Here is a 20,149-nt window from a genome sequence, read left to right as displayed (position 1 = left end):
AAAACTAAATTTGAAAAAAAAAAAGTATTGTATGGTAACTTGTACTCTACAGAATTAATTGGCCTCCGTCTGCAGATATAATATTCAAAAGGTTTTATAAGCAAGACAGTTGATTGTAGGTTATCATATCTGAAAAACTTAGAATAATAACAAATGAATAAATAATGAAGACAAAATCTCCAACACATAAAAATTGTAAGAAAATAAAGAAATGCACACAATATTAAGGTGAATGATGTAGATATTGAAAGGGTTAATGAATTTAAAATGCTAGGAGTGATTATTGATGAGATGCTAAATTGGACACCTCATTTAAGACAACTGCAAATTAAGTTAACTAGAAGTGTATCCATACTCTGGAAAACTCAAAAACTATTAAATGAGAAGGCACTCCATATAATATATTGTGCACTAAACTTGCCCTATCTGAACTACTGTGCTGAAGTCTGGGGAAACACATTTAAAAGTGGCTTGCAACCTTTATACCTGACCCAGAAAAGAGCCTTGAGAATTATTCACAATGAACATTATAGAGCTCACACAAACCACTTATTTATTAAATGTAAACTACTGAAAATAAATGACATCATCAGCTATAAAACTGTGCAATTTATGTATAAAGCAGCCAATAACAATTTACCTCAAAACATACAATCACAAATACAGATTAATGAATCAAATTACCAACTAAGAGAAAACACAGCATTTGTACAGAAAAAAGCAAGAACAACATTAAAAACATTTTCATTATCATCAAACTCTGGAATAGACAGGATTATGAAATTAGGAGTATGGGAACTCTAACTGCCTTTAAAAAAAGCATTTAAAAACATGATTTTGCAAGGTTATAATTCTGACGTGAATGATGGTTAAAGGACTGCACTGTTATGACGAATTAAACTTCATGTTGTCAATCTCGTGAAACAAATGTCACTGTAACCTTTGTGCAGTAACTGAGTACATGCAAGATGTTATGACTGCTACGAAAGTGGAAAGGAAAGGAATGCTGAATAAACAAGGACACTACTGATCAGAAACAACCCTTGAAAGGAATTACAAAATGAACATTAACAAAATTTGGACTCTTCTCAAGAATTGATAAAGAGGTATGCAAAGATGCATGCCTATTGGACTAAATAGACGGATTAAAACAACAATGTACCAGAATAAAATAATTGAAATTGATTTGTGACATGCAATGTATGAATTGGTTGACAATGTGCTGTAATGAGAGAGATGTTGATGATTTAGGGGACGGGAACCTTACAAGCCAATGGCTTCTACCCGTCAAACCTTTTTTTTTCTTTTCAGATGTTGTTGCTGATGGAACCAACACCGATGAAAGTGAAATCTGTTGTACTAACATGTCTGGAAAGAAGAAAATAAACTGAATAAAATAATGAATGAATGAATAATGAAGAAAAAATCTCCAACACATAAAAATTGTAAGAAAATAAAGAAATGCACGCAGAAGCCTCTGAAGATACAGAAACCACCACAGGCACTCCTTTTACATATTCTTAGGAAAATTTTGCGTTGTCTATTTACTGCTATTACAAAATGCCAAAATGTTCAATGATCAAAATTTAAGCTTTGCTAATGTTTCATATGCTTCTATCATAAAATAAAATGAAGGACAACATGAACAGAAAACAGCCTTTTTATTGATGCCCACTGAAACATATTCATCACTCAGTCGTGTTTGTTTTAAAGGTTGTTGTACTTCTGTCAAATCCTGGATGCATTTGAAATGTGTTTTTTGTTCTGTTTATAACAACAGCCAGCCGAGCTCAGTGGCAGCGAGCTGTTAGAACGTGTTGATAATTGTGCAGTGGATGATATTCATGCTGTAACTTTTTCTGCAATTAAATCCCATATCAGGAGAGCGGCTGCTGGCCCAGAGTGAACCCCATTCCCTGCTCAATATGGATATGACTGCTACACCGAGGTTTATGGCAGTCAAAAGCTAATTATAGTGAGCTCTAGACGCCTTTCCTCAAAACCGGTTGAATGGAATGAAAAAGCAATGCAAACAGCCACATTAGACCATGTACACATGCACAACATCCCTAGTCCCTGTACTGTGTGGAACATTTGATGTCACACCCAGATGCACAAGAACATGCTTTTCATATCTGCAAATGCTCACAGCAGCTGCTGAAGTCGTCTGTTTTACACTCTGTAGGATCTCCTCCAAAGTCAAAGTAGAACGGTCATCAATTTATTAAAACACCTAGAGGCACAGTTATCTTTACAGCATGCAATTTCAAACACGGCTACATTATCAGAGCCCAAACATTGAGAGCTGACGGGGAACCTTCACTCCAGTCTGGACAACTTTATCGTGCTTCACAGTTCTCTTGTCTTTTAGTGGTCAGCTCTGAGGTCAGAGACAGCCAAATGAAATGATAACAGCTAAAAAAAAAAACATCAAGCACTAAAATGGGGCCCCCGGAGGGAGCAACAAAAATTGTGAGAGAGGAGGAAGAGAAGCAAAGAAAAAATATGTTTGGCCAAATACTCACCATACCAAGAAAAAAAACAGCATTAAAACCTCAGCAGAAGACCATAATGATGCAAGTACTGAGTCTGAGACACAAGTACAAATTCACCCAGTCACATACATGCACATTCACATGTTGAGTATAACTTATTATTAATTCATTTTACTTTGAATACACAAGTACCTGACAGGGAACACACAGACTTACTTGCTTTGGTAGGGGTTTAGGTGAACAATAGGAACCGACTTTGTTGACGAACCCGGTGAAGTGTTGTTCCCCTTCAAGGGTGAAAACTTTGAGGGTGAAGCCTTTGTGGGTGAATTTCCCATTAAATCTGTTCCATTGCCTCCAAGGGGGGAAGGGCGTTCTGGAAAATATTGACATGTGAGACTAAAGTGAGATTGAAGTGAGATTGAAGTGAGGTAGGTCCACTGAGTGTCACGGCTGTTTCAAAGTTTCAAACATACGCAGACAGTTCCCGACTTACGAGCACAACAGGTTCCGAGAGGCCGTTTGTAAGTGTAATTGTTCGAAAGTCATTATATCATATATAACCGTTAAAATATAACAACATACGAACAATTAATATTACGAACAGCTTCTCGAAACCTATTGCGTTCATAATTTGCAAATTGTCTGTACTGTATATGAAATTTCAATCTATGTCTGCAAGAACAAACTGGGCAAGACGAGGAAGATGAGTGTTGGAGATGCAGCAGAAAAGGCGACTACGTTCAGACATTCCCTGAGATATGATATCTCTATCTGCTATACACCAATTTTTATTTATTACTTTACAATATGTCATCATTTAATATCTCTGGCATACTTTGGCTAAATACTTTTATTATGAAACCTTGACACGATCACTGTGCTCTCCCCCATGTTAAGGGCTCCAGAAAGTCAGTTACATATCATAACATGAACAACATGGCCACAAAGCCAAGCTAGTTTATTTTTCTCTCGGTCACTTGTTATGAGACGCCATCCATGCATTTGACCTTTCTGCTGAAAGGCTTTTTTTTTTTAAGCTTATTCAATGACCTCAGAAAGACCACTTACTTACGTCACTCTTTTTTTTCCCATCTGAAACTCTGGACACTGTTTTGCAGCACACTCAGTCGTCCGTATTAAAAAGATGGAAATTTAATGGGGCAGAGAGATTAGTTGTTGGGTTGACAGTGATTGACCATAATTCGGGTAACTGCTGTAAAACTTTATCAAGCATAAGAAAATTGCTGGTTCAAGGTTGCGAGGATTCGTTGCTTTTCCCCATTTTATTTTATTAGGAAGTCATCATTTCAGGATTTGGTCATAATAATTGAGCAAAACAAGCACTGACAGGAAGTTACTTCTGGCCTAATGAAAGAGAAGTTGTTTCTTAAAAATAACATAAAATAAGAGTACATTGCATATATTAAAAAACTCACATCAAGACCAAAAAAAGTTCATCAGTAAAGACAGTACCATCAATCCAACAACTAAATCATCTACCCCATAGTATGTAGACAGAGTAAAGCATGTAACATGTCTTTTGAGTACCTTTGAGTAATTACATATTGCCATCATCACCTATGCACCACGAAACTGAACAGTTCTACAACACAAAGATATAAGGTTTTAAGACTCATGATGGACGATCAAAAAAAAGTCTCAGGACTGATGCAGCATTCTGTGCTCAGAAACTGATTTAGAAAACTGATGGCAACTTTTTCTAAATGTCTGGATGAGTGGTATTTATGTATGCAGAAATCTAAAAGTCAAATATTTTACACAGTGTGAGATTTACAACACTCCAAAGTACATACCAAAGTTTCAAATAACAATATTGACACAGACTATTAAAGGTAAGTCATTAGCAGATACCTACTAGTACATCATTAGGCAGCAGAAATTTAATTAGGTGCTAGTGGTACAACTGTTTTCTCATCAACTGAGTAGCTGCCAAAATGATAAATACCTGAAAAACTTAAATCTCCCTGCAGAGCTCCCTAAACTCCCTGTTAGGATCAGCTTGTGCAAATAAATGCAACTGTTTTTCGTTTGGCTGCCAATTAAATAAAAATTTATTGTCATTGATAACAATTTTCAGAGAAAAAATCCATTAGGATTAGTTCTCAGAACATTAGTCTGATACAGGTTTTATCTGTAAATCCTCATCTTCACCACATTCAATGCATCTTAATGATTTTATTTTTGTTTAAATCTGAGTAAATAAAATGTTAATGTTGTCTAACACAGAAGCTTTATTATCATAAATAGACTGCATAATGGGGCAGCATGGTGACGCAGTGGGTATCGCTGTCGCCTCACAACTAGAAGGTTCCATGTTCAAGTCCTTTCTGTACAGAGTTTTCATGTTCTCCCGTGTCTGTGTGGTTGTATCCGGGTTCTCCGACTTCCTCCCACCTCCAAAAACAAACAGATTAGGTGAATTGGTTGGTTCCAAATTGTAGGTGTGTGTGTGTGCGTGAGTGATTGTTAGTGTTTTGTACGGTTCCACGGTGCACTGGCATCTTGGCTGGAGCATCCCCGCCTCTTGCCCTAAAGTCTCCAGCAACCCTTGTGACCCACGAAAGCGGAAGAAGCAAATGAGAAGGTGAGTGAATAAAAGGCTGAATAATGAGTAATACATTGGATGAATGGAGAAGCACAATATACAGTACAAATAAAAGCCCACATATATTTGATAAAGTTAGGAAAAAGTTTCCTTTGTTTCCGAAGCATCAGTTCAGCTTTTGTTAAAGCCAGAATAATTGAACAGCTTTGACGAGTCACAGAATCACAAGTTGATACCTCACCTCCCACAATAAAACAGCATCAGCCCTATCAGCGGTGATTCAGACAAGATATTTGGCTGCTGTTAAAATTTTATGCAATGCCTCATTTTAAATCATCTGCCGTACAGAAAAAGAGAAAAATGAGGAAAGAATTGTTCTGGGAAGAAGAATGGAAATCCTCAGAGACCACTCCCCTGATTTAAGCTCCTGTTCCGGAGCACAACACACCCTAACCCTTATGATACCCTCATTTGCAGGTGTGTGTGTATGTGTGTGTGTGTATGTATGATGATGAACAAATTCCAAGGGGAAATCACAGATTTAACAGCTATTTTCAGGCGTGGGGTAATTAACATCAGTATTCATGTGCACGCTGTCTGGATGGAGGAGTAGAGGGAAGGGAGTGGTGGTGAAAAACGAGGAGGCGAGCATAGGTGGGGATTGGTGGGTGGGGTGATGAACACAGGAAAAATAAGGACACAGAAATATATCACGGCTACTCATTTTTTGTGATTAATATTGGTACCGAGTCCTAATACGTATGCAGGTAACATATTCTACAAGCAACGCCTGGTTTTTACGGGTAACGTGGAAAAAGAGAAATAGACTCTAAATAAAGAAGGTGTCTAACAAATCCCGGTGTGGAAGCGCGAGTGTATGAGAAAGAGGAAAGAGTTGTAAAGATAACGTAACATGCAGAGAGGAGTTGGTAATGAATAATGAATATTTTAACTGCACCACTTCAAGGACAGCAGCTAATGAGTAGCTGCATGAACGCAGTGGCTGCTGGGGCGTAACCTTTGGTTCTTCACCTCCTGCTCGAGGGTTTTCCTTTTCACTGTCATGTAACTTAAGTGTTTTTGTGCGTTTCTCATCCTTTCTCTAACCAGAAACATCCCATTGTGATACAAGAGCTCTTCTTCCAGAGCGTCCTGAACAGTGAGAGCATTCTTGATGTTAAATGCTTACAACATTTCTGATGATTTTCTCTGCTGATACCAAAGAACAAGATTTCTCTTCCCGTTACGTGGATTGCAGTGGTCATGGTTCAGAACAGAATGTGCTGATAGAAGTGTCTTCCATCAAGATAATTACACTTCTTTCACCTTTCAGTCTATGACCTGGAAAGTGATCAAGGTCTGCCATAGAACCTGTCGGGAACAGGATGATCTATCGGTTACGACAGCCGACTCCCACACATGGGTTTGAATCTCATGGATGCCATTTTCATTTCCGACTGGAACTATTTTCTTGCTACTTTTAGGATTTCATTCAAACACATTATTTCTTATTGATTTTGAGAAAATCGTGAGAATTTTCAACACTAGTCTTACTGTTGAGCATACAATAAGGTCAGCTATCACTCCATTGCCATCAGTATGTTCGTTGATTAGGAACTAACAGTGGATATGAACAGTAATAAGAACATTTTTTCAGATTTATCCAGAAAATTACCTGGAATGTGCTTATTTTGAATGTTAAATTATTCATAAATATGTATTTTCTTCATCAGCACTTAAGTATTTTACCTTCTTCTTTACTGCTTTAAGTGCATATTATCTGGGGAAAGTGTGTGTGCTTATCAGGTGCACCAGAGCACTTATCAATGCTGAAATATTCAGCCTTAGCCTAAACAGGAGAGAATAACTGTACCTGCACCCGTTCAAAGGATTCTATAATGCTTCTTCTGACTTATGCTAAACTCTCTGTGATAAGCACATGTATTGTCTAGCGGTATTATTTTATCTGCTCCAATGGAGCATAAATCTATAACTGTTAGTGGAGCATGCATTCGTTTCTACACAGTGGGACAGTTGAGATGTGTCAACAGTGATTAGTTTCAGAATTTTTTTAATCATACTAACACAATCTGACAAGGACTAAATCTATGTTTTAATGATCATTTTTCAGTACTACTGTATTAGTTTGGTTTAAATATTTGTCACCTCTAGCTTTAGCTCTAGTTTTTAGTTCCCCTCCAAGGAAAGATGAGGAAGATATACCAGCGAAGGGAACAGGAGTCACGTCAGCATGACAGAATCGTCCCGGGAATCATTGTTTCTCAATGACTGTAAAATCCCAATAGAGGCCTGAACTCAACCTTATAATAAAGGGAGGAGGATAAATCACTATGACACAGCCCACACCTCATTAAAGAAGTTAATATAACAGAAAAGACAAGTCACAAGATGTTAAAAAGAAAATATCATTGGGACAACTCAGCGAAGAAGCAAGTGTTGTGTATGTGGTGTGAGTCAAAAGAGACGACGAGGTAACAGCCTCGTCTTTGCTGAGTACATCAGTTGAATGTCTCTCCCTCCTTCTCTCCCTCCCTCCATGCGGCACTACAGGGGAATTCAGTCCACAACAAAATATTCATGAAGCCATGAACTAGAGGAACATTCACTACCACAAAACTCCATTATTCCCAACACAAACGTACATAGACACACCTACACAAGCAAACACAGAAAATATACATACCAAGCACTCATTGTCCATCCCCATGTTTAAATTCTACACTAATGGAGGACTATTGCTGTTTCTGCCTCATGAAAGAAATCAATGCCAATGCTCAGAGCAGCTGGTGACATGAAACAACCGAAAGAGACAAAGGAAGATCCAATAAAACACGAGTCGTCCTGTCGACCCTGTTCAGTAAATACTTAGTTGGTGTTAAACGAGCAAAAGATGGAAACCATGCCCTCGACCTGCCACAGTGGCCTGTGAACAGCAACAGTTGTAATGGTGATGAAGTGCAGAGTGAGATGTAAACATGGTGGAACATCCACTAATTTGCCACTTGCTGCTGTTATACCTTCATCTAGTTTAAAAGCTTTAATCTTCTGACTCCAGCATGAGATCACCGAATGAAAACCAAGATTAACAACAAAGACACTGCTGGTCCCAGTTCTGACTGCAGAACAGCAGCACTGTGGAGACAAAGCAGTCAGAGGACTGCAAATCCTTCAACTATGTGACTGAACCCTTCCCTCTGTGGGTAACTGGCTCCCTCTGCCGGTGGTAGCAAGGACTGACAAGTTGAATGAATTGTCTTAATAAATTATAAAACGTGTCGTCATTTAGTAAACATGTGTGAAAACAATTATGCTGGAGGAAAACAGATGGCCGTTAACACACACAAGAACTCATCAGAGGAAGCTCAGAATCTTGATGAATTAGTCATTACTTTACAATGACAACCTGACAACCGTGTTAGTCATGAAAATGGTTTTGTCCTGCATTTCTCAAATATTACTTAAGCATGACTGAAAGAATATTTGAGAAATGTATTATTGTTGCACAGCAGTACAACAATAAGAAGTTTGCCACTTTATAAAGTGCAAATAAACAGTCAAGTGCATATTAACTTACTCCATTTATCGCTCTCATTTAAGATGCCATGAAAACAAATGGGACTTTTCTTCTTACTGGTAGATGACGAGCATGGTGGAATAATTGCTTGCAATGTGAATCTCACCATAATAGAAGATAGTAATAATTAAGCAGGTTTACTGCTATAATAGCTCTATTAACTGTGACCTTCACATGGAACTCACTGCTGTTGTTCTCAGAGGAGGGTCCAGGTACTGCAGCAGATGGAGGAGAGGCCGGGACAGATGTGCTGGTCGAGGCAAACTCCTGTGAGGATGACATCTGACCTGGAATTTGAAAGAACACCGTGAGGGACCTGCAGAGGATCCTGACTGCTTCTTAATAAATGTATAACTCAAAAGTACTGCACCTTCTATCTTTAATGGAATGGGATTTCCAATCACCCCTCCAGTTTCCTCAGCCCTCTGCAATATGTCCATGTCCAACACAATGACCACAACCCTGTAACACAACACAATGGTAAAATATTGCCAAAGAGGATTATATGGGGGGAAAAAAGGAGGGGAGGAAAAGGAAGACAATATGAGAGCATACACCTTCCATCTGGGAGTGTGGTGGTCTTGGTCATCTTCAGCTTACACACACAGTTAGGTTTCAGCAGGTTCTCTTCAGCCAGACGATTCAGCTGAGTGGCCAGAATGAAGGCTATATCCACAAACACACAGTCAACAGATTTATCAATCAAGAATAGTTCATTATATTCTGAGGTTAGATTTTTCTTCATTGTCGCTATTTACAATCCACATTACCCTTGACATATTGGACATATTAGTTGTTTTCAAGGAGTCCATGTGGACCAGAGAGCTGGAAGTCTCAATGTTTTCAGTGTATTTTAAATACTTACAAGACCCAGATTTCTGCCCATCACTCATCATTAGTCGGTACCTCTTTGGACCGGAGTTGTTACAGACTTCACGGATCCTCTGCGGAACGGAAGGAAAAAAAAGAATTTATGTTTTGTTTTCAGTTTTAATCTAAACAGATAATAAACGGATAATAAAGATCACATAACCATCACATACAGTGGGGGTTCATTAATGCAGCTCTATTTTTCTGACAGGTCTCTCCTCCAGTTCACACTGGGGCTTTAAACAGAACCGGACTACCTGTTGAGGGGGATTCATCATGAACTTACCAGCAGCTGCAGCACCGGATTGTCCACCCCTGAGTTTCTGCACAGGGTCTACACACACACACACACACACACACACACACACACACACACACACACACACACACACACACACACAAGTTTCAGTTTTACATCATATCAGAAGACCTCTATATCTATCTATCTAATGCTCAAATATTTGGATAAACTGGACAAAGACAAATATTTTTTTTTGTAACCACACAAGTTAGAGTAATGCGTGTAATGCGTCCATATTTGAATACGTAAAGAAAGTGAGCGATTAACTGACCACGAAGACACACGAATACAGAAAAGACGAATCTGTTCAAGTCATGAGAGTCAAAGTGTTTACAAATATATCCCTGTAGCTTCCGGTGTTAGCAAGTGTGGCTACTAGTGCTATAGTGCTAAATACAACCAAAACACAAAGAGTCAATAACAGAGTACTCTGTTACACTAGTATTTCTCCTTACTTCAACTGCCCCCTGCGTTAGTTCTCCACTCATGTCTCCAGGTTGGAGGGGATTTAAAACCCACCAGGAACCAGTTTTTTTTTTCAGCGTCGCTAAATTGGAGACGCGGAACGTATCGCGAGAGAAGAGGTGGGCGATATTTGGTCATGTTGTCGTGTGGCCGATACGTCACATCCTGCACGGGATGTGGTACAGTTACTGCCTTCAAAATAAAGCTGCGTGTCGCCCCAAGTACTCTGACCGGACTTAAAGTATGTCTGCAAAAGTTATAATTGATATTGAATGATATTATCATTGCTCTTGGGCCAGAAAACACACCATTGAATTTAACTACATTAAGGTTCGGATCCATGGTTTTTTTCTCTGTTCTTATTTTTCCCTAGAGGAGTAGTACACCCTATTTCCATTAAGGGATTGGATCATACTTAGACTACAGTTGTTATATTTCCAGCTCTATTCACCAGGTATAACTCTGAATTTTCCTGAATCCGCCTCCTGCAAGTGGTAGACTGGTGCCTCTACAGAGAGACTGAATTTGCTCCAGGGGTACGATGAGACCCTCAGGAAAAGGCTGCAGCATTTATAGTTTTACTTGGTGTGTATTTACATGTTGTTAATTACGGCATCTGTACATTTGTTTGTCTATTTATACATTTCCTTGATTTATACTTATATATAAACACTCACATGTTTGTGTGTGTGTGTGTGTGTGTGTGTGTGTGTGTGTGTGTGTGTGTGTGTGTGTGTGTGTGTGTGTGTGTGTGTGTGTGTGTGTGAGAGAGAGAGAGAGAGAGAGAGAGAGAGAGAGAGAGAGAGCGAGAGCATGGTGTTATATGCTTGTCTAGCTGTTTATTTATTCTTAGTTCTCGGTTGTGCATCTGTGTTGTGTATTTATCATGTCCCTGTTGTGCAGTTGTTTTCTCTTTTGTGCATTTATCGTTATCTGTATTTATTTGTTCCCTCACTGCTGAGGAATTTGTGAATGTGTTAGAGGAGGTGATACGTAATTTCCTTCAGGAAAAATATTCATCCATGCATCCACCCATCTGTCCGTCCAATCCGCAGTGGGAAAGCGTGTTTTATTTTGAAAACTCCAAACGGAAACTCTCATTGGCTATTAGGTGACTTGATCATTGCTCTAGTGGTCCTGCGTGCTGGGAATCCAGACACGAACTTTAGTCCGCTTGTTTATGTTGGTATTATGGATCTTCCGTGTGTCCAATGGCAAGATCACGTCGCACAGAAATGGGTCGGAATCGATCCCGACCTAAAGGAACATTTTACGTCACTGCTTGAAATAGATGACATTTTTAAATGTAGCTTATCGACGATAACGTGAGTACGCTAGCTTACATCTGTAGCTTTAGTTTTGTGATTTTTATGCCTTATTCTGATGAATGAGAGACGTCCGTTTATTATTTGACTCTAACATCCTTTATCGTCAGCCGTAGACTTGAAATAAATCACCTGAGTCCACATTATTGCCACGTGTCTCTTGCTAAGTTAACAGGTTTCATTGAAACTCCTTAACACCACTAATGCACCACCCTCAAGTAATTCTGTAGAGATCCGTCCAGAACGCTGATACGATAGTAGAATTTGTAGTTGTTGTTGAGCTTTATTTCTGTTTTACAGCCCAGATGATCTGGACTTCGTGGATTCTGTGTCTGTGGGTTACTCTGTGCAGAAGGATGCAGAAAAAGCAGCCCGGTGCAGGGAGGGGGGCAACTCCAGCTTCAGGTCCAGAGACTACACCTCAGCTGCTCTGCACTACACTCAGGTGGAGAGGAGACACTCCAGTCTGCTGTTACACTATGTTTAGTGCATCAGTCTGTCCCACATCATAGGCTGCTGAAGGTTATTGGTTTTATTACCATTACCATGGAGATCAGTTTATGGAATCAGTTTATATTTGCACGTCACATGGATTTCACAAAATCTGCCTGATACATTTTCCTCAAAATTGTCATATTAGCAATTGTAATTTAATGGAAGTGTTATTGTAGTTAAAATAGACTACTTAATACTTTAATAGTTCTGATGCAACATAATAGTAAAATATTCATGGATAATGTCCTGTATGAAAGCATCTCTGTAAATGAGTTCAAATCCCAGACCAGTGGTGAGTAAATGGCTTTGGGATTGAACAGCATAAATCATACACATGTCAGTCCTCAGTCTGGATTAACTTGCATCAACAGCCTGTTTCTTTGTGTCCTGTCATGACAGGGTGCATGTTTTGCTCCTGTAGGTTCAGAGCAGCTGTCTCTGTGCTACGCCAACCGCTCTGCTGCCCTCTACCATCTGCAGCACTACCAGGTGAGGAGCATTGAATCCCATCAGCAGCATAATAACCATCTTGTTTCATTCATTCATTTATTCCTATTTAGTAAAGTCAGACACATAACAGAGCCTTTTACGTGTTGTTTTTACTACCACACAGAATTAATTTACTTCACAAACACATTTTGAAGCATGCATTGTAATAAGTTCTTTGATGACTTATTGAAGTTTAAATGGATCAATGATGAAGTCTTGCCTGTGGCCAACTGGGACAGGCTCCAGCAACACCCTTGACCCACAATGTGAGACAGTGGCTAAAGACGTGACGGTTATGGTCGTCTCATTTTCAAGAAAATGGGTGGATCTTTATATCTTTGTGATACTGAGGTAAATTTTGATTATATAGTGGCTTTAATAGGTATTTATCTGCTTTTGGTCTTAGGAGTCCCTTGATGATATTTCCAAAGCTATGAAGAGTGGCTATCCCCCTCATCTTTTACACAAACTAAAGGAACGCCGGACGCAGTGCCTCAAGCATCTGTCTGTAAGTCAAAAGGCAAAGGAAGACGGTCACAATACTGCCTCAAAGAATCATGGACCAGAGGAGCAGGGATCTCTCCAGTGTGGCATTTGCCCCGAAGCCGTTATGTCCTTTGATCCAGAGAAAGGTCGGCACCTGGTGGCGACAGAGAGAATAGGAGCTGGGGAGGTCATCCTCACTGACAGGCCATACAGCTGTGTCCTCATTCCAGGGATGGAGGGGGTGAGAGGGACAGCAGGAGGACAGGACACAGAGGGGGGAGTCTTTGGTACAGAGCAGCGACGCTGTCACAGGTGTTTGCGTGAAACGCTTAGTGCTGTGCCGTGTGACTGGTGCAGTTACAGCCGATATTGTTCAACTTCCTGTCAGAAGGAAGCCTGGGAAGAGCATCACCACTGGGAGTGTCCAGTTGGAGCAGATCTTATGGTGATGGGTGTGATGTCTCAGCTCGCACTAAGGGTAACACTGAAGGCAGGGCTGAGAAACGTCCAAAGGGCCAGAGATCCAATCAGAGAAGAGCTCACTAAATCACAACCAAGCTGTCTGAACAGCAAGTCTCCTCATTCCTACTCGTGCCATTCTACATCTAATAGTGACTCTTACCTGAGAGTGTTTCACCTGCTGCACCACCTGAACAGACACAGCCCTTGCCTGCGTTTCCTGTACGCTGTTACTATAGCAACAGTATTCTTGAAACTCTCCAAGGTGGGACCTCCACCCTCATCTTGGGATTTCAGTGGACTCTCACGAGAAAAGAACCAATCCAATCAGGAGGGAGACATCACAGATTGGGGTTCAGAGATGTGGCTCCTTGGAAGTGCAGCTCTGAGGCACATCATGCAGCTGGGGTGTAACGCTCAGGCCATCACCATGCTTCAAAATACAGGTGACCTTAACTGATAACCTGACAACTGCAGCTCAATGTTAGAAACATGAAAAAAATTTCTTTCTTCTTTCATTATTGGGTGCTGCATCAGTGCACAATCCTACAAAATCTATAGGGAAGAAAATACATTTGTAACCCTCAAAACAGAATGACTACAAAGTTGTATTTTCTATGCTTTACCTGTAATATGGCCAAAGTTGTACAGCAATGTTTTCTGAAGGAAGGACACTGACATTTAGAAAGGAATTTTTTTTTTACCCAATCAGTTTAGCTTTACTGTTATTGTATCCACGCTTATACAATGTTCCAAACACATTTGAATATTTCATGCATTCTATTAACAAATTCTTCTTTAGCCATGAATTTCTGTAAGTTACAATTTCAATATCAATATTTGTCTTTTTTTTTTCATATTCTCTCTTCTTGAAGGAACAAGAAACTCAGCAGTGCAGTCCAGTAGGGAGATCCGCATTGCAACAGCAATATTCCCAACTCTTAGTCTTCTGAATCACTCCTGCTCTCCCAACACCAGCATGGTGTTTGAGTCCAGAGATGTTTTGTGTGGTTCAGAGCTATCTGCAGACATCAGTGAGCGTGTAGCTGAGGAGAGAAGCAAACCCTGCAGAGTCACTGTTACTGTCAGAGCAGCAAAAGTTATCCCCCTTGGGCAAGAGATCCTGCACTGTTATGGTGAGGTGTGGGCTAATGGATTATTACACTGTACAAGGATGTGCAACTTTTTTAAAAATTTGGCTCATGGCTAAGTTGTTTTGTGAACTCAGGGCCGGATAGCCGAAGGATGGCTACCAAAGATCGCCAGCATCTCCTGCTGGAGCAGTACTTCTTCCTGTGTTGTTGTGAGGCCTGCAGTCTGCAGCAGCAGCAGGATGAGGAGGAGGAGGAGAAACAGGAGAAGGGTACAGCGTCTGGTCTCTTGTGTGGAAAGTGCAAAGGATCTCTCAGAGTTAGTGTGGATTTCTTTAGTTATACATTATACATTATTAATAGTACCACTAAAAGAATCTTTCCTTGTATTACTTTTGACTTTTGAGACCCCAATCATGTTTTTCAGAAATTCATTGAGAGCAAAGGAAAAGGATTTATGTGTTCGCAGTCCTGCTGTGGTCATCGCATGTCTTCCTCTGAAGTGAGCCGCAGCCTACAGAGCATCAGGTCGGATTTGGAGAAGGTGGTGGACCTCCTGCAGACAGAGCAGCCGGGTGTGTGATACAATATTCAAATACAGTATGTGTGTGTGTGTGTGCCATTTATTCACATGTTCTTTCACTACATTTCCACATTGTTCTTCTGCCGTCCATCAGATAAAGCGTTGAAAATATTAAGGACCAAATGTCGGTCTGGACTAATCCTTGCAGAGACACACCCTCTACAGGGGGAGCTTGATGACGCCACGGCTAGAGCGTATGCAGCCATGGGTGAGAATCACATTCAGTAAATCAATCAATCAGTCCGTCTGTCTGTCCGTCCGTTTATCCATCCATGCATCCATCTAGTTGCACCTATTCTGCACATGAGTGTATCTCTAGAGGGGCTGACATGAGCGTCATTTAAAGTGAAGCCAAACAACAATGGATCTTAAACCAAATGAACCAAAGGAGAGCTTTTTATCTTACAGGAGGTTCTTTGTTGAAATGGCAACGAAAATATCTACATACAAATCAATCTTTGCTTTAAAATATCCATCCAGTGTCTTGTAGACAAGATGATTGTATTCGTCACGTCTCCAGCTTCTCCTCCACCTTGTGGATCACAGGTCTGCCAGAGTCTAGCCCAGCTGGGCCAGGGTGAGAGGCGGCTACACCCTGGATGAGACGCTGTTAGTTTTCTACCACAACACCAGCTCATCGGGGGTTAATTTAAAACATCTACCGATAATTTCCTGTACGTTGACAGACTGCCTCAACCCCAGTCTGTCTAATCAACGAGATATTACTGATAATAATCTAAATATAAACCTGACTTGTGCTAATTAATTTATTTTTATAATCAAACTTTGTTTCACCATAATCCCTCTGATTTATAATCCTTTAATTTTCTATGCTGTCTGTAGGTGACTGGAATAACGCTGCCTACCATTTGCAGCGAAGCGCTGCAGCTGTTGGCTCCCAGTATGGAGAAGACAGTATTGAACTCGGTTATCAACTCTTCAAACTGGTTCAGCTACACTTTAATGGGTGACTGACTTTTCTAAGGATTATTGAAGAATAAACAACAGCATGTAACTAAACTAACTGCGCTTACTGAAATCCTTCTTCTTTGCTGTCCTCCTAGTGGCTCCAGAGCCCCGGCCCTCTCGCTCATTCCTAAGGTCAGACACCTCCTCCGCCTCCATCGCGGCCCACGCTGTCAGGAGCTGCAGGAGCTGCGAGCCATGGAGGACTGTTTACGAGGGTAGACTTATTGGTGCAGCAGAAGTAGAAACTATAATTTCAGTTTTGAAGTCTGAAAACTGAATAAAATTTGCAAATGTTTCTCTGTGTGTCTAAAGTCTGTGTTTGTTCTGTTAGATGTGAGTCTGCACAACCACTAAATAGCTGGCAGATGTGCACACAGTTCCTTGTGGCTCTCTGACCTCTCAGTGTCAGAATGTGTCCGTCAATAATTTCAATATCATGCGTCAGTAGTCGTACCACAATTTATGCACCCAGTCCATCCAGGTTGTATATAATCCTCTAAATGAGACCGAAGTAAATGCATGTTTTAATTATTCTACTTAAGAAACTGTTAACACTCTAGCAAGACAATCAATATGGAAAATCTGAAGAACAGATGTGCCTTCTTAGATATATATCTAGGAAGCCCTGTGACCTTCAGGTGGCAGCAGTTATCCACCGACAAGTTTAATTTTATGCTCCGGTGACTGGTAAGCAAAATGTAGCTCTGACTCTTGAGCATACAGTGCTAACCCCCCGACCTTCAAGACATCAATATATTCTACTTGGAAGTCTTTATGAGCACAATAAAGTATTGTGTCAAAGTTTTTGTCTTTCCATCCCTTCTCAATACCTACTGTCTATCAGTAATCAATAATGAGGAATCATTCTGAGCACAAACCGCTGGAAAACAAGCATCCTGATCGCTGTGAGCTCTGCTGCAGAGGATCGATCATTTCCAGAGACGAGGAGTAGCTTGTTTTGATCAGAAATGATGGTGATCACAGCTGGATGTCTGGAAGGTTGTGTTGGTTATAAATCAGTGTCTGGAGGGCAGCCATGCTGACAGATGTGTACTTAGAGCCAAGGTCAAAAAACTCAGAGTGCTGTGAAAATAACAGAGGGGTTGAGTGAGGGCAAACTCGGAGAACTCCACAGGACAGGGTCTGACTGAGACCTGCTGTAACAAGGTTGGATCAGGTCAAGGATCAGTTGAAGTCCTTGACTCACTGAACCGCACTGGGGTAAGTTGTGTGTCCAAATATACAAAATCACAGATTTTTTTATATTTACATACTGCATATAGCTTTAATTGGAAATAAAAACTCAGAAAGGCTGCAACCAACAGTTATTTACAGTCATCTATTAATAAAATGATGTTAAACTAACACATAGTGAGACGTGTCCATGATAACATGCTGGAGCTAACATCAGTGAATTCAATGAAACGCAAAAGTATACCATTCACTATAATATGTCGCTTTTCTGACCTCTGACCGGTGAATACTTGCATCATTTTAGCTTGAAAATTCAATAAATGAATTACTTGATCATTAAAGTAATTGATTCATTTTTTATTCATTAAATACACAAATAAGGGATATAAACGTCAGTGCCTGAAATATTTATTTTGATTAATATAAATTTCCCGTGAGCCAAAATTATTTTAATATGTATTGTTATTATTGATGATATAGCATTTATTTTGGTGGATTTGTTATGGCATAAATGATTAAATGGAATTAATATTTAACAACGTATAGACATAAATCACAAACAATGAATCTAAAGTCAAATAATCCTGATTCAACTTCCTTTTATGTACAGTTCGCTAATGAGATGCTGCACAGTAATACATTACCATGATATGTAATATAAAATAACTGTTGATGAGTCATTGATGCAGTTTAAAACCTGATAGTGTTGTGACTTATACAACATAATGTTCTGCAGCAACTACAATTACATATATTTATTAATGTAGTTAAATGTTCCCTAATTATGGGCCTTTGACATTATTTAAAACCCAGTTCTCTTTTCACTAAACACAACAATAGAAAAACTAAGTCCTATAAAACAGTTCTCGCTTTTTTAATTGGGTTATTTTTCTCTCTGTTTTTCTTCTGCCCTGTAAGTTTTGACATGTCAAGGATAAAATATCAAACTGCTCATTCCTGTTTTCCAAGATATTTCTCTTTGTAAGATGAGCCATATGTGCTTTTACGTCAGCAGCTCAGAGAGAAAAAGTAAGAATGTAAGAACATTTTGAAGTCTAGGGATAAAAGGAGCGTGAGGAAGAGGAGCACAGCACCCATTAATTCTCCCACAAACATCTCCTTACTGTTCCAGTATCATATCACAGACTCCTCATTTGACTCTCTGGTGCCATTTGAGGACATTTCCAGAGGCTGTGATCTCCGGCTTATCAGATGTCTTCCTATACATAATGCAATTAAAACTGACCAAACCACAAACAAGACGCTTTTGCGTGTGTGTTCTGTAACAACATCTGTGTCAACATCTGAGACACAGAACTATGTCGCTAGCCTCACTCGGAATTCTTTTGTAAGCTGCTGGGCATCAGCATTACAACCACGCTTGCATTAATTTTTCACAGAGCTGTAACCATAACAATGAACTCTGACCTGCAGTGTGAATGTATAGCTGGATGCGTATTTCAAAGACATGCTTAAGGCCTCATCTGGTTGGTACGAAGTTAAGGCAATGATACAAGATAATAGTAATATATGTGAACTCATTAGAATCACACAAGCTATTTCTTTCTCTATCTGGAAAAACAAACAATCTCCTAATAAGATGCACCTCTACAGAGTTCATTGTGTGTTTCCACATCAGAGAGAGACACCACCTCCTGACGCTTGTTAGTACGTCTACACACGGTCTGCAAACAGCTTGATGATCGGCAATTCATCTACCAGCTATTGATAAATTTTTATCTGGACCGAAGTGATGAACTGACAAATTGAAACTCCGCAGAGCAATGAACGCCCAAAGATTAATCAGAATCTGCACAGTGGAAGATGGGAAATTAAATATTAATTCATTAATATTCGCATGAGGGAAATCAGAGCTTTTTATGATTAGAATCTCCTGATTGAAACTCCTGTGTCAAACACTTTTATTCTAACAAAACTGAAGCCTGTAGCTTTTTCTTTTAATTTGGGTTGTTATCCCTGTGATGAAGTACAGATAGGTGTGTCTGTGTTCTATTCAGTTTTTACACTGTTGTACATGTTAACATGTTTTTCTTCACTCATAAATGTCTGTTTTCTCAGATGTGACATTTCAAAGCTGGTATGACGCAATATTAACTCCTTCACATTCTTTTTTTATTTGTTAAGATGTTTATATTTCTCATTTCTATTTTTTTCCCCCTAAGCTTTAATATCCAGTTCCTCCCAGTAATTCCCTGGCACCAGAGAACAAAAATGAAACCCCAAAAGCATATTTAAACTTGAACTAATGGGCAAACAGCACTATAAAGCTGTAAGTATGTAAGTGTTTTATCATATTTTTACAGCTTTAATATTTTGGGTTTGCTGTTATTTGTGTTTGTGGGAAGAATTTCCTCTCATTTTGGTACTTAGTAACAATCCAATCCCATTTAGCACCCTTTCATCACTTATCCATTAGACTTAAACTCAGACCTTCGCATCCAAACCCCTCTAGAGGGTCTCACCTTCCACCCTTGCCATCGTCCTCCTAACCTGATAGCCACACGAGTCCCTCACACTGTTCTCAGAACTCCAACCCCCCCGAGCTCTCCAATGTCTGCATTTGTCTTTAATTGGATTTGTTCCTGTACTCAGTCTCCTCAACGCTGTCTTTCAGCCTCTCTCCAAGCAGCAGAGGACATCTGATACACGATACAGACAATGCTAATACGGCCGGTGCGCATGTAAAAATAAAGTCACCATCACTCTCACATACAGGCAAGGTTATTACTGACTATTATGGAA

At 39.8% G+C, this 20,149-nt stretch overlaps 2 protein-coding genes across 2 annotated transcripts in view; one reads left to right on the top strand and one right to left on the bottom strand.

Moving 5' to 3' along the window:
- Positions 1–10,410, bottom strand: part of LOC137606515 (replication protein A 70 kDa DNA-binding subunit-like) — a 31,728-nt gene extending 21,318 nt beyond the window's left edge. The window contains exons 1-7 of the mRNA XM_068331790.1: positions 10,286–10,410; positions 9,816–9,863; positions 9,525–9,603; positions 9,217–9,325; positions 9,030–9,121; positions 8,845–8,946; positions 2,712–2,871 (exon numbers count right to left, since the gene is read on the bottom strand). Coding sequence (XP_068187891.1) covers positions 2,712–2,871; positions 8,845–8,946; positions 9,030–9,121; positions 9,217–9,325; positions 9,525–9,603; positions 9,816–9,863; positions 10,286–10,318 — 623 coding nt within the window. The 5' untranslated portion in view covers positions 10,319–10,410. The remainder of the gene's footprint in view (positions 1–2,711; positions 2,872–8,844; positions 8,947–9,029; positions 9,122–9,216; positions 9,326–9,524; positions 9,604–9,815; positions 9,864–10,285) is intronic.
- Positions 10,411–11,439: 1,029 nt separating this feature from the next.
- smyd4 (SET and MYND domain containing 4) lies at positions 11,440–16,497 on the top strand. The gene is made up of 10 exons (XM_068331268.1): positions 11,440–11,620; positions 11,921–12,065; positions 12,515–12,604; positions 13,011–13,995; positions 14,425–14,685; positions 14,778–14,959; positions 15,068–15,215; positions 15,318–15,431; positions 16,067–16,190; positions 16,288–16,497. Exons 1-10 carry the CDS (start codon positions 11,487–11,489, stop codon positions 16,409–16,411), a joined length of 2,307 nt encoding a protein of 768 aa, XP_068187369.1. The 5' UTR covers positions 11,440–11,486; the 3' UTR covers positions 16,412–16,497.
- The last annotated feature ends 3,652 nt before the right edge of the window (positions 16,498–20,149 follow it).

This window comes from Antennarius striatus, chromosome 13 (genome assembly GCF_040054535.1).
Source record: "Antennarius striatus isolate MH-2024 chromosome 13, ASM4005453v1, whole genome shotgun sequence".
Taxonomy (NCBI): Eukaryota; Metazoa; Chordata; class Actinopteri; order Lophiiformes; family Antennariidae; genus Antennarius; species Antennarius striatus.
The sequence above is the reverse complement of the archived record's forward strand: the minus strand, read 5'-3'. Positions and strand labels throughout refer to the sequence as shown.